Genomic DNA, 13,640 nt, shown 5'->3' on the forward strand with positions numbered 1-13,640 from the left:
TGAGAAATGGAATAGGGAGTTTCACCCTCTTGGGCTTCTGTTTTAATCTCGTGTCAGCCTGTGTTTATTAAGCACCTGCTAGGGTATGGACTGGTGAGGTTAGTGAGCCAGGGAAGGGAGTAGACACCTGCCGGAGCTCGGAGAAGGGGAGGGGCATTCAGGCCGACTCTCCAGAGGGGTCACTTCAGCTGGGCCTGGGAAGGTGAGCGGTGTCTGTGTGTGTGGAGAGATGAGGGCATTCCAGGCAGGAGGCCCCCCCATAAACAAAGACCCGGAGGCTGGGATGCAGCGTTGGGCCTTGGACTGTGGCTTGGAGTACAGAGGCAATGGGGTCAGTCCAGGGCCTGGCATGATGATGCATTCATCCGGCAAAGGTAGTCCTCCAGGTCCAGCCCATCCCACCTTGCTGCAGCTCGCTGGTGGAGTCCATTCTCTTAGTCTCTGTTCCGTTGCCGGTTTTTAAGGGTTTCATTCTCCTCCCTCCCTCACAACATTGCATGGTGCCATCCTCTCCTGACTCCTCACCTTGTGTTGCCTGGCAGGTCTGGGTCCGAGCATGCAGCACTCAGGAGGGGAGCCCTCTGGTTGAGGTGAGGGTGTTGGGGATTAACAAGTCAGACTCTGCAGCAGAGACATAGGGCCATGTTAGTAGTACCTTCAGGAGAGGCTGAGGGAGCCTGGATGCTGAAGGGATTCTGCACGCCCCCACAACCCCATGCTGCTAAATCACACTTAGGCGGCAGGGAGGTTCTACCTCTTGCCTCTGTCCTGGCTCCCTTCTACATTATTATCTCTTGTGCCCTTGTAATTTTTGAAGAGCATGGAATTATGAGGCTGTGTGATGTAGGGCAAGTTGCTAACGCTCTCTGGACATCATTTTCATCACCAGTAAATGGGGATTAGACCACTGATCTCCGTGTCTTTATATTCTCTTTCTATTGTGATTGTCTACGATTCTAGGTCATAGACAACAGGGAGGATTTTAAAAAGGGTAGGGGGATACTGGGGACCAGTTGGAAAGGTCTAAGAGAAATTTTTCCAACTGAATTATGAAGTTTTATGTCCATGACCTCTGCCTTCCTCTTCTCTATTTTGGATACTGTGTCATTTCCCATTACGGTCAAAACAACCTGATTTTTCTAGTCTTGACAGTGGCGAGATAGAAAATTGAAGCAAGACAGACAGCTGACAGGGATTATGCATATGCTAAACACTGTTCTAGGCTCCCCCCAAAACTTCATCTCCCTAATACTCAAACCATCCTAAGAGACTGCTGTTATGATTCCTATTTTCCGTATGAGGCAAGTGAGCCTTAGAGGGAAACTTGGCTTGTCAAAGGTCACCAGATGAAATACAGGAAGGAGCAAAGTGCTCTTAAAACACTTCCCTTAGGACAGCATTGTACACACCTCTCTCCCAGGAGAAGTTTGCATCTTAGAAACAGGAAGAGCAACAGTTGACCCCAGCAAGTGACCTTGAGATGATGACGGATGAAGAGCATCTGAAGGACCAGGAGAATGCCTGTCCTGGTACCTTATCACATTCCCCAGCAAGGACCTGGTCCCTCAGTCCTTCTACTCAAATGCAAAGCTCCACTTCTCCTCCCAGTTAGGAGAATGGGGAGAACACTGGATCTGGAGTCAGGAAACTAGAGCTCGAATTCGTGCTCTGTCACTTACTAGATGGAAGACCTCAGGGAAGTCCTGTCACCTGTTGAGGCCTCAGCTGTCTCAGCTGGAAAATGGGTATTCTACTATCCATCCTATCCCTGTGGCGTTTCCATGCAGGCTAACGGGGACAGTGAACGAGAGCCCCCTAGCCTAGTGCCTGGCACATAAGTGGGCGTTGGTGGAAGTCAGTCCCTGTCCGCATCTTCTGCTAATCTCTCTATCAGTTGCAAACGGTTGTACAACGGGGGAGGGGGAAGGAGAGAAAGTCACTGACTATTTGTATGAATTTAAAAAGAAGGAGAAGGAGAAGAAAAGAAACTGCTAACACACTGAGAAACCAAGGGCGTATAGTAAAGCTAAATGACAAAGAAAGACCAGGCCAAAAAAAAAAAAAATGCAGCAGAAGGGAGGGAAATGGTTCAGGAGAGAATAACTAGGAGTAATGAGAATCAATTCCATCAACCCTCCATCTATTTTCAAATCTAATCTGAAACGATATGCTTTTCTCCCTTGCCAATATCTCTTAATTCTTCTGTTCCCCTCCCTTATTTAATCGGGTATAACTGTATTATTTATCTCCACCAAATGGCGGGGGAACACAGTGCTGTGTAAAAGACGCAGTTCCCAAAGGGGGCGGGAATGGGCAGGTTGGAGGCAAAGGCAGAGATAAGAACTGACAGATGGGGGTAGGGAGGGGGGGCCTGGGTGCCCCTGGGACATTTTCCTCCAGCGCTGCTGCACAGCCTGGTTTTCTCAGGCCCCCACCACTGCTGCACTTTCTATTCCCTCCCAGGCAAATGCCCACACCTAGCACCGCCATGATGTCATCTTGTGGGCATTTAACCTGGCCTGACACCAGGATCGCTTAGATTTATGAAGTGTTCACATTATAGACTTTGCCTGCTTGCCTTGTCCAAACCCCTAACGAAGGAGGAGCATTATTAACTCACCCCTCACGCATGTTCCTATAACTCTCCGTACATCCTCTTTCATGGCCAGTGCTGCACGATCGTTTCCTTCGATGATTTTCTTTTTTTTTTTTTCTCTCTCCTAGATTGAGATTTTCTTTAGGGCAGAGAACGTATAAAATATGCATTGAGAGAGGCATTTATTCAACAAATATTTGAGCACCTCCTGCATGCTAAGCACTGAGGGTAGGATTTACCCAGACAGACACAGCCTTCTGCTGTGAATGAATTAATGAACAATTAAGAGCATGAATAAATGAAGAAACTGAAGCAAGGGGAGATGTTGTGGCTGCTTAGTGGGCGCTGAGGAAAATCCAGGCTACAGTGGAAGGCCTGTGAGGGCAGCAAACCAGTTTAACTTTTCACTCAATCTATCCACACGACCTAACACTGTGCTTGGCACAGTTTAGTGAGAAGATAAATATTTATGGGTGGTATATTGTTGAATGATGGGGATAGTGATTGCATTTTGGGGCTATCTGTGTGACTTTGCATATTTCCAACCATATTGATAGATGTGACCTTATTTCCTCTCAATTCTAAGTTAGAAGTTAGGCAAATGGGGCAGTCATGACACCCCCCAAAATTTTTTACATAAAAAGAAAGAAAATCAGAGATGCTTTGTGATTTGTCCTCAGGTAAACTAGCTATTTGGTGCAGAGGCATCACACAAATCTAAGCTTCTAACTCCAAATTCAGTGTTTTTCTCACTAACCCAAGATGTGTGAATATTGATATGTCAGAAAGACTGGGATAAATCCATCCATCCATCCATCCATCCATCCATCTTGTCATTTTAATTTATGGCATGTAATTCATTAGCTTCTGAACTAGGATTTGATCTGATGGCATGAAGGAGTCACAGTGGGAACCGGCCCTTTTTGTTATGCTAGGAGATAACTTCACGGTAAGAAGCAGTAGCCCCCTTATAGCAGCCTCTCTGTTTCCTCTGTAATGATGCACCTCTATATTTTCTTTCCTTTTTTAAAATATATTTTTATTAACTACAGAGAGGAAGGGAGAGAGAGAGAAACATCAATGATGAGAGAATCAGTGATTGGCTGCCTCCTGCATGCTCCCCCCTACTGGGCATCTAGCCAGCAACCCTGGGCATGTGCCCCTACCGGGAGTTGAACCTTGACCTCCTAGTGCATGGGTCCTTGCTCAACCACTGAGCCACATCGGCTGGGGCACACCTCTGTATTTTCCAATGGCATCCTCTCACTGCACCCCTTTGCACATTTCAAGCCTTCTGCCTTCTTGCCTTTGTGCCACTCCTCCATCTGAAATACCCAATGTCACATGGCTACGTGTTGAAATCTTGCCCATCTTTTAAGACTCCTCCATCCTTTAAGATCTATTCAGAAGTCATCTCCTCTACTCTAAGCTCCCTACTTTGATTTATACATATTTATATCATGTTTTTTCTCCATCCCCTGGACTGAGCTCCCGAGGATAGAGTCCCTCAATGCCAGATCTCAGAAAAAGTTTGTTGACGAAATGAATCTTTTAAATGAGCATGTGCTTGCATCTGCGACAGAGGCAACATATATTCTATGTAGAAAACGTAGACAAAAATGAATCAGACCATGATTAAAATCACCTCTATCCCACCATTTTAAGAGCATCATTCTTGATTTTCAAGTACATTTCTTTCCAGTTGTACATACCTACACATATTTAGGTCTAAACTGAATCAGATGATTGTCTATTTTTTGAATAAATATTCTCTCTCTCTTCATGAGAATGCAAGCTCATGGAAGGTTAAAGTTCTGTCTTTCTCTCTATTTGCATTCCCCAGAGTGCCTAAATTTGAGTCAGATGCTGAGTAAATTTCTGGAGAGTTGTTATGTGGAAATCCAGCCATCATTGACATCCTGAGTTGCCATCTCTTCTCTTTGTTCACTGGGGATGCCCATCTGAATTCAAATATGCAGATGGTTCAACTCACCGAACGTTTATAGACCCTCTACTCTGTATTTGGCCACTGTGTCAGGCACTAGGCTATGCGGATGGCTCTGATGTGTCCTGCACTAGAGTCCAGTGAGAGAAGACACTGTATAAACAGATCATTTTAACATAGGTAAATACCAAGACTAAGACATGGGTAAAATAGGATGCTATAACAATGAGTGTGAATCATATGTAACAAAGGTAATGGGTGAATGCTTACTGAGGATCAAGGTTAATGCTGAAAGCTAAATTATTTATATTATTTAATTCTCACCACACTATGGGCCAGATTCTATTATTATTCACCTCATTTGACAGATGGGGAAACTGAGGCACAAAGTAGCTAAAATACTGGTCCAGAGACACACAACCTGAACACGGGGAGTTGGGATTCAAACTCAAGTGGTTGGTCTCCAGAGGTTGTGGCCTTATGCAACATGCATAATGCATCACCCAGCTCATATGGGGATCAGGAAATCTTCCAGAGCAGGGGATGGGGTTCAGCAGGGAAGGTTCTTGCAGGTTCTGAAAATTCATCTTCAGAGACATCAAATAAACAGCATAGTGTAGTATGTGAGAGATCACATAAATATTCAATCAGATTTAAAATGTAAGTGCAAGGAAAGGAATGAAAAGAGGTGGTTGGGGGGTAAATGAGGGGGCCAGGCTTGTGAAATTAGGTTTACTCTGAGGGAAATCAGGAGCCCTTGACATGTTTTGAGCAAAGGTGTGACTTGGCCAGATGTATAAGTTACACACTTCATCATGGTAGCCCTTTGAAGGGCTGTTGGAAGGAAGGAAGCCTGGAGGCAGAGATGCCAATTGGGGCCTTCAGGGTAGTCTCTACACCTCAGCTCTCCCCTCCCTGCTATGTGCCCTGGAAAGCAGACCTGCATGATTTACTTCACCCGTGGGCCTTTGGTTGAGGTTGACCCATATACACCACCTGTAACAGGTTCACAGGTAGAGGAAGAATGAGTTGTAACGTTTATAACCCCACCCACCTGCATGGTGGTCACGCCCTACCAGTAGCTCCTGACTAGCTGCCCTTTTCTGTAGCTCTTTCAGAGTTTCATAAACCCCTCTCCTCCCGCTACACCTTCAGGTCCAGGGTGGTATCAGCCCCTTGCTGTGGCCAACCTTGAGGTGCTTCATCATTGATTTGCCTTGCCCCTGCCTGCCCGTGCTGATTTATTTTGTATTTTGACTGGGCCAAGGGATGTCCAAGGAGCTGGTAGAACATTGTTTCTGGAGGTGTTGGTGAGGGTGTTTCTGAAAGAGATTATCATTTGAAGCATTAGACCAAGGAAAAGAGAAAGGACTTCATTGATACAGGTGGGCATCATTTCCTTCAGGAGGGTCTGAAGGGAGCCAAAAGGTAGAGTAAGGGCGAATTTCCTCTCTGCAAAAGCCAGGACACCCCTCTTCTGTTCTCGGGCATCAGGCCTCATATTTATGGGGCCTTTGGGCTTAGACTCAGACTGGGACTTACACCATTGGCTCCCCTGGTTCTCAGGTCTTCGGGTTCGTACTGGAACTACACCACTGGCTTTCCTGGGTCTCCAGCTTGAACATGGCAGGTTATGGGGCTTCTTAGCCTCCATAAGCATGGGAGCCAATCCCTCATAATAAATCTTTTTCTGTGTATCTCTGTATGCCTTGTGGATTCTGTTTCTCTGAAGTACCCCGATGAATACACTCCCAAAACCTTTATACATGGTCCCATCCTTAAATACTTCCAATGACTTTACTGAGTGTCTCTCCCCCAACCCCCCTGGTGCCCCGATAAGACCCTAACTGCCACAGAGCCATTTGAAGTAATCTATAAGAGATGATAAAGGATTGCATTCAGGCAACCATCGTAGAGATGGAAATGAGGGCATGTGTTTCAGATATATTTCTGAGCCCCCTCAGCAGGACTTGCTGCATGGAGATGCACATCCATGAATGCTGGAAGGGCCAGTAACAAGGGTGTCTGAAGTCAACGTCACTGTCATGAACTTTCCCAACTCCTTCTGTCTAGTCAGTGAGTTCATTTCCCATAGTGTCTGCTCCCCAGCCAGGCAGGGACCATTTGCAAACTCATCAGAAGCGCTCTCTGGTCTTCTGTAAATAATCGGCTAGAGGGTCAGCTGGTGCTATGGCATCGGAAGGCGGGTTAGTTGGCCACTTGGGAGATGTTATCAAGATGGCTGGTGATCAGGAGAGCTGCTTATTTTCATAATGACCTTCAGGAATTAAATAAAAATACAATGAGTGCCATAGATTAGGAAGAACAAGCCAATTAAAAACACAACACGCCTTAGGGATTATTTTTATTTCTTTTCCAGGAAGCTGAAAGGCATGTGTGGCTGCTGAGACAGGATGGCGCTCTACCCAGAATCACTGATGAGGGCTGATCCTCTAGCTTGGCTTTTGCGGGATGGTTAAGGGGATTTGAGCCTATTGAATATTTCACGGGTTGAGGCCCAGGGAGGGAGAACAGTGAAAGGTGAAAAGACAATCTCTGTGTTTCTTTATGATTCCAATAAAAAATCAAGCTCTTTGTGGTGAGAGGGAAGCAGACACTGCAGTCGGCCCACAGCCGGAAGGCACGGTGCACCAATTCTCCCACTTTAATATCTGCTGTTTCATTTTATATTCATCATGTCAGCATAATCTGCCTTTATGGGAATCGTCTTGGTTCCCGACCAAATGCGTTTAGTCCCCCTTTTGCTTTAAGTTTGATTGTAATGTGACTTGAAGAATTGAATGAAATGTTTATATGGAAGGACTAGGGGAAGAGGAAAGGGAAAATGCAATTGGAAAATCAATCAGCAGGGACTTTCAGGAGCTGGCTTTGGTTGTGCTACTATTTCCTTAACCTGTTTGTAATAGACACAGGACTGGCTCTCTGATCAAGTGGACTCTCATGACTCCCTCCTGCATTCGGAACTAAACATACTCCATTACCAAGTGTGCTTTTCCAACTCCCTCCTGCATACGGAATCAGCCATACTCTATTACCAAGCATTCTAAGCCTAAAGCTGCATCTGAACTGCATCTTCAGCCTGACATTTTGCCGCACTCCTTCTTAACCATGTGCCTTCCCTGCCCTGAGATACCCAGCCACTCAGCCCACGCCCATGCCTCCTTCTCTCCACTGAGGGCCAAGAAGATGCCCCGCCTCTGCAATGCTCGCTCATATCACCATGTTCGTGGAGTAGTTCTTGCTGTCCAAGCCAGGAGAGTCCTCTCTTACCTTTGAGTTCCCAATGGATCTTTACTTACTCTTACTTTAATTCTCTAATGAGGCTTAATATTACCTCCTTCACTTTACCATGGACATGTTTAAGTACGTGTGTATATTCATCAGCAGTTCAGTAATTGTTTACAGAGCACTGATATGTGTCAAGCACTATTGAAAGTACTTGATGTGGAAATCAGACATGCAAGGTTCGTGGAGAGACAGGCATTAAACACATATTCAAGAAAATATATGAGGTAAATTTCTTGTCATGGTGACAAGATCTGTGGGAAGTTTTTGTAAAAGGAATAGAATGGGGAGTGGATGTGTGTGGAGTACTTTAGCTAAGAGCGGCATGGCCTCTCGGAGCAGGTCTCCTTTGGTCTGAGAGATGAACGCTGAGATGAATGCTTAGAATGCTGAGATGAATGCTTACAAGCTCTGGGTGGAAACTTCCAGATAGACCAGGCAGAAAGTGCAATTGCCCTGAGGCAGGAGCCAGCCAGGCCTGTTTGAGGGACAGTTGTAAGTCCTGAAGGGCTGGAGCATGTGACAAGGGGACAATGATAGGAGGTGCATCAGACTAATTCACAGCGTCCTGGGCCACATTAAATAGAAAGTGTGCACATGTGCGGACAGTGACATGGAGAAGAGGGTGTGGGTAGATTTTATTCTACTAAAGGACTCTGAGCTTCCTGAACTCAAGGCTGTGTCTCATTTCACTTCATGTTCTGAGTTACTAAGCTGACTGCAGTTGAGAAGATCCTTAATAAAGTGTGTTGAATGATTAAAGAAACAAACATGAATGAGTGAATTAATGGATGGATGGATGGATGGATGAATGAGTGAATGAATGAACAAAGCCTTCTGTTTCCGCCAGGGCACTTTTGTCTTTGAGGTCTCACACCCCTCCTCCCCACTCCAACAACAGTTTCTTTTCTTTTAATAGAGTAAGTCCAGAGCTGTTCTCTGTGATTCAATATTTACTGTGTTTCACACACTGTTATTATCATTTAACTTTTACTGTCTGCTGACTGTGCACTCGTCACCGTAGCAGACAAAGAGTGCAATCTAGTTTTGGTTCATGGGCTAATTTAGTCATAGAAAAGGAGAACGTGGTTAGAGCAACTGGTATCAAAGAAATTGCACAAACTGGAAACCCAGCTGGGTACAATTCACCCTCTGTTTTCTCAACTGAACTTGGGGAGGCCAAGCTTCTTTAATGGTGGGATTGCAGGCACAGGCTGGGGAGAGCTCTAGAAGTAAGGAGCACCGATTTCAGCAGGCATTCCTTCACTTCCTGTGCCTCCATCTATACGAGGCTGTCTCAACCAGATGTGGCCTGCCCTGGGCGTTCTGCTGGTGCCATTCCAGGGACTCTTGCACAGTAAGTGCCTAAGTGCCTACCCACCTAGTGGCACCTGGACCCTCCTTCTTGAGCTGCTGAATGAGAGGCAACTATTTCCAGAGGCAACTGGGTTCCCCTGGGCCTCTGATTCTGGACTTTTATGCACTGAAAGAAAAATGAGTGAGGTGCTAAGCCTGGCCATGTACCGTGATGTCTTCACCTTGCCTTGGCCCAGCTGGCTGGCTGCCAGAGAAGCCACTGCCAAGGCCCTAGGTGCTGAGGCTAGGAGGTGGGTGGTGGGAGGACAGAAGGGTCTAGGGAGAGACCTTCACAGAGGGCACACCAGCCCATCTCCTATCCTGAGGCTGCACAGTGAGCTCTCCTGGTCCTTCAGGTCCCATGCCCTAGGAGCCAATGAACTCTTGTAATGATCTCCGCCCTGCTCAACTCCTGGCGCAGCAAGGGAAACCCAAGGAAATTTGCACTTGGAGTAACTTACTATGTTCCGGTCACTTTGTTTTACTTAGAGGTCATGGAAGGTTTGGAGCAGAGGAGTGACATGAGCTGATTTATGCTGTGGCAGGACTCCTCTGGCTTCTGGTTGAGAATCGACAGGAGAGGCAAAGGTAGAAGGAGAGAGTCCAGTTAAGAAGCCCTCGCAGCAAGCCAGGTGGTTGCAGTAGCAGAGCTGAGAGGGGGTGGATTCGGGATGCTTTGAAGGTTTCCTGATGGACTGGGTGAGGAGTAGGAGAGAAAGCAAGCAGTCAAGGATGTCTCAAGATTTATTTCAGAGAAGCTGAAGAGTAAATAGATCCTATTCCTATGAATAATAATGATAATACATATTAATAGCTAACTTTTTTATAGCACGTAAGTGCCAGGTGCTCTTCCTCTAAGGAGTTTTATTTGTGAACCTCAGGAGTTAGAGTTTATTGGGAAAGGATGATAGAAGACGAACATAGTAGAATTCGGTGGACAAGCATCAGCTCATGTCTTCAAGGCAACTCTTTTGCATTCAGTGTCACCGGATATAATAGGGGCTGCAGTGGGGCATAGGCAGAGCTGATTGGATACAAAGTTCTAGCTCAGCCGCCCCATCAGTTCTCCTGAAGGGTGTGTGTGTGTGTGCATGCATGTGTGTGCATGTGTGTGTGTGCATGCAAGAGCTCATGGCTGTGAGCATGTAAAGTCGGCATTGACTAAGACTATTGCCCCTAGATCAGATTGGTGTTTTGGGAAGAAGGTTCAAAGGTCCAAGGCTCAAGCACAGTTGAGCTACTTGTCTACTGGTGGGTGGCCTCTGTCCCCTATAGGACTCTCACTTGAGTAAATACCTGATGATCCTCCAAGAATACCACCACCCTTCCCTTTTCTTCATAAGACACACCAATAGGCCTTGTCCTTCTAGGACATATCCGGGAACACATCCCTTTAATAGACAGAACTATGAAAAGGTTGTATGATCCCAGTGCAAGGACATTTTTGGCACTTGATGCCATCACCCTTCTACTTCACAAGAGAGTATGTAGGTATGATTGCCTTGAATGGAAGTACTATTAAAATTATAAAGTATGTAGAGAGGGAAAAACAGCAAAGAGGTAAGAATTAGGAACTTCAAGTCAAGTGACTTTTCAATTTACCAGATTTTCCTAACCTCCTATTGGTTATATATGAGAAAATGGGTGGGGCGGTGGTTTCTCAAGGATTTTTTAAGCCATGGAAACCTTCCTGCCAACACCCCTGTGCTTGGGAGTGCAGCACACACACTACCGCAGAGTGGAGCTGCTCTGCTTGAAGCAGTAGAAACAGGCGCAGAACAACCCACTTGCCACGCTCCTTTCACATGGAGCTTGACGCTGGGCTCCTTGGCTGGCAGATTCTAGGGCCTTTCTGGCTCTGAGGTTCTGCTGTTCTGCCACAAGCGCCTCCACCTCAAGTGCTGAGGAAGGCACACTCTCAGCCATGTCCTCCTTGCTCCATGGCCTCAGAACAATGTCAGCATGTTGACTCTCTTACTCAGTTTGATTTCATAGTTGGCATAGAAGGAATTGCCTTACCATGCATGGTGCTATGGAAAAGGGCACCAGACAGACCCGGGTTCGAATGCCGCCTCTGCCATTCTGTTGCTTGGGGTGAATCCTGGCCATGGTTGACCCATAAATGGAAGTGATGACCTCTGGCTCATAGATTTGATGTGAGGACAGGGATCCTGTTAAGAGGAGGTACCTTCTGAGCTCCTGAGTAGGTGTGGCTTCTTCCCTCCCTGAAACATGAGGCCAGGCATGCAGCTCACCTAGAACCTTGGGTCTTGTCTTGCAGAGATGTCGGGCACGGCAGCAGACATCTCGCTGGTTCACTGGAGGCAGCAGTGGTTGGAAAACGGCACCTTGTACTTCCACGTCTCCATGAGCAGCTCCGGGCAGCTGGCCCGGGCTACCGCCCCCACACTCCAGGAGCCCTCGGAGATTGTAGAGGAGCAGATGCACATTCTCCACATTTCCGTGATGGTGAGTGAGTGGGAACGAGGTGGGGGCCTGGGAGACGGGGAGGACAATAAGGTGGAGAGAGGATGGATCGAGAGGCAGGGGATGGCCAGCAAACAGCAGGAAAGAGCTGGCCGAGTGGGAGAGGTGAGAATGATAAAGGGAAGGTCAGATGGATCCCGTGGTGTCACTTGGACTGATGCATACCCATCCATCATCTGTCAGCTGTGACAAGCTAATTGTGCTTCAGAGAAGGAAATACAGGGTCTCCAAATTCCTTGGCCTTTTGGCTGACATCTCTGGGAATAGCTGTTTAACATCTGTCATGTGCCTGGCCTGCTTTGCTGAGGTCTGAGGTTCAGTGCTCCAAAATACAACTGGCCTTTCCAAGAATGGCTGAACCAACAAAACCGGAGCGGGGCTGCTCTTTCCCAAGCGTCCTTGATGTGCCAGGTGCTTCAACCCTCACAACACCCCTGCAGTGTACATACCACATGGTGGCCCTGGAGCGGGGCTGGGCAGAGCTGGTGAAGTGGCACACAGAGCCTCTCACTGCCCTTGCTTTATAGTTGTGAATACTGTAAAGTGGGCGGAGAAACTTCTCAAGGTCACACAGCTCGTTATAGAGAGACCTGCTCTTCAGACCCAAGCATGCCTGGCTACGAAGCCTGAATGATGTCCTCTATACTCTCTTCAGTGTGAGAATAATGCCTGTCTGCCTCCTGTCAGGACTGTGCTGGGCACACCTGTGGACATTATCTCATTCTGTTGCCACATGCATTCAGGGGCGTGGCCTCCATACTAGAGATGAAGTTACGGGCACAGAGAGGTGACCTTCCACCTCCGTTGGTTCCATAATCTCGAACTCTCTGAATCTACTGCCTTCTTGATGAAGGCTCCTAGGGCAAAGTCATGTGACTGATCATCAAAAAATATAAGTGGGCTGCAATGAATGGTTTCTTTAAAAAGCTGTAATTAATGACTTTGCAAGGTTGATGGGAGAAGACAAATTCAGTATGCAGAATGTGCAGGGTCTGATTGGCTGGAGAAGAGATCAGATAATAGCTGTAGATGACACCCCTATCGTGTTTTGCAGGCCTCGAGCCTCTTTTATAATGTTTTCTCCTTTAGCACAGCTCTGCCAGGTGTGTGAGGAAGGCATGGCTCAGGGAGGTGACATGATGGGCAGAAGGCCACCCAACCAAGTAAGGCTACTACCCACCTCTTCATTTCCTCCTCCTCATCAACAGTCAACAGGTGTTTTGGAGAGCAGATCTTTGCTTTGGTCTTTGTTCTCCTGGCTCCTCTTCAAACACTGTGCAGCAGACGCTCTGATTAGGGCTGAGCAAGAGCTTGGAAGTTTTCTGTTTTTGGAAAAACACACACAAACCCCAGCTAGAGAGCAATGTTAATTTTGGACCTAACGCGTGCTCATCACTTGGAGGAACAAATCAAGGCCTTTGTGTTATTCATGGAACGAGTGTGATAGACTTTTCCCAAATATATATTTAGCAAATGATGCAGCCACATGTCAAGCCAAGGGGGTGTGTGCATGCTAACTTTGGGGTGCAAGTTTGCAAGTACCATCTCAGGGGACTTGCTGAGCTCCTCTCGGAGCATGGGCACCCTCTAATGTTAAGAAGGACTGAGGGGACGTGGTTGTTCCTGTAACATTTGAGAGAAAAATTCAGTTTGGACTAATATCTATTAAGCATTTTTTGTGTTCCAGCACAGCATTTACTTACATACATGCTTGCCATAACCCAGTAACCTAGATAGTGCTAACTCAATTATAAATGATCTTGAATGGGCTGTCTCTTTCTCTAGGCCCAGTGGTAGTTCCACTAAGTCACGCTATCAGCAAGGACTGTAGGTGTGCCTTCCCTCTGCCTTCTGCTCAGCGAGATCAGCTTGGCGAGGAGAACTCACAGGGACCCAGATGTCTCTGAAGTTCTCTGTGGTGTAGGATGTGGCTACTGAGTAGATCACGTG

The 13,640-nt window shown here is 46.8% G+C and overlaps 1 protein-coding gene across 2 annotated transcripts in view; it reads left to right on the forward strand.

Moving 5' to 3' along the window:
• Window positions 1–11,486: 11,486 nt before the first annotated feature.
• Window positions 11,487–13,640, forward strand: part of ASTN2 (astrotactin 2) — a gene marked incomplete at its 5' end in the record, with an annotated part of 643,478 nt that continues 641,324 nt past the window's right edge. For both annotated transcript variants that reach the window (XM_081102944.1, XM_081102945.1), the window contains one exon: window positions 11,487–11,672. In XM_081102944.1, the coding sequence (XP_080959070.1) occupies window positions 11,487–11,672 (186 nt within the window). The remainder of the gene's footprint in view (window positions 11,673–13,640) is intronic.

The sequence above is a fragment of the Myotis nattereri genome, assembly GCF_964212035.1.
Source record: "Myotis nattereri genome assembly, chromosome: 12".
In the NCBI taxonomy this organism is placed as follows: domain Eukaryota; kingdom Metazoa; phylum Chordata; class Mammalia; order Chiroptera; family Vespertilionidae; genus Myotis; species Myotis nattereri.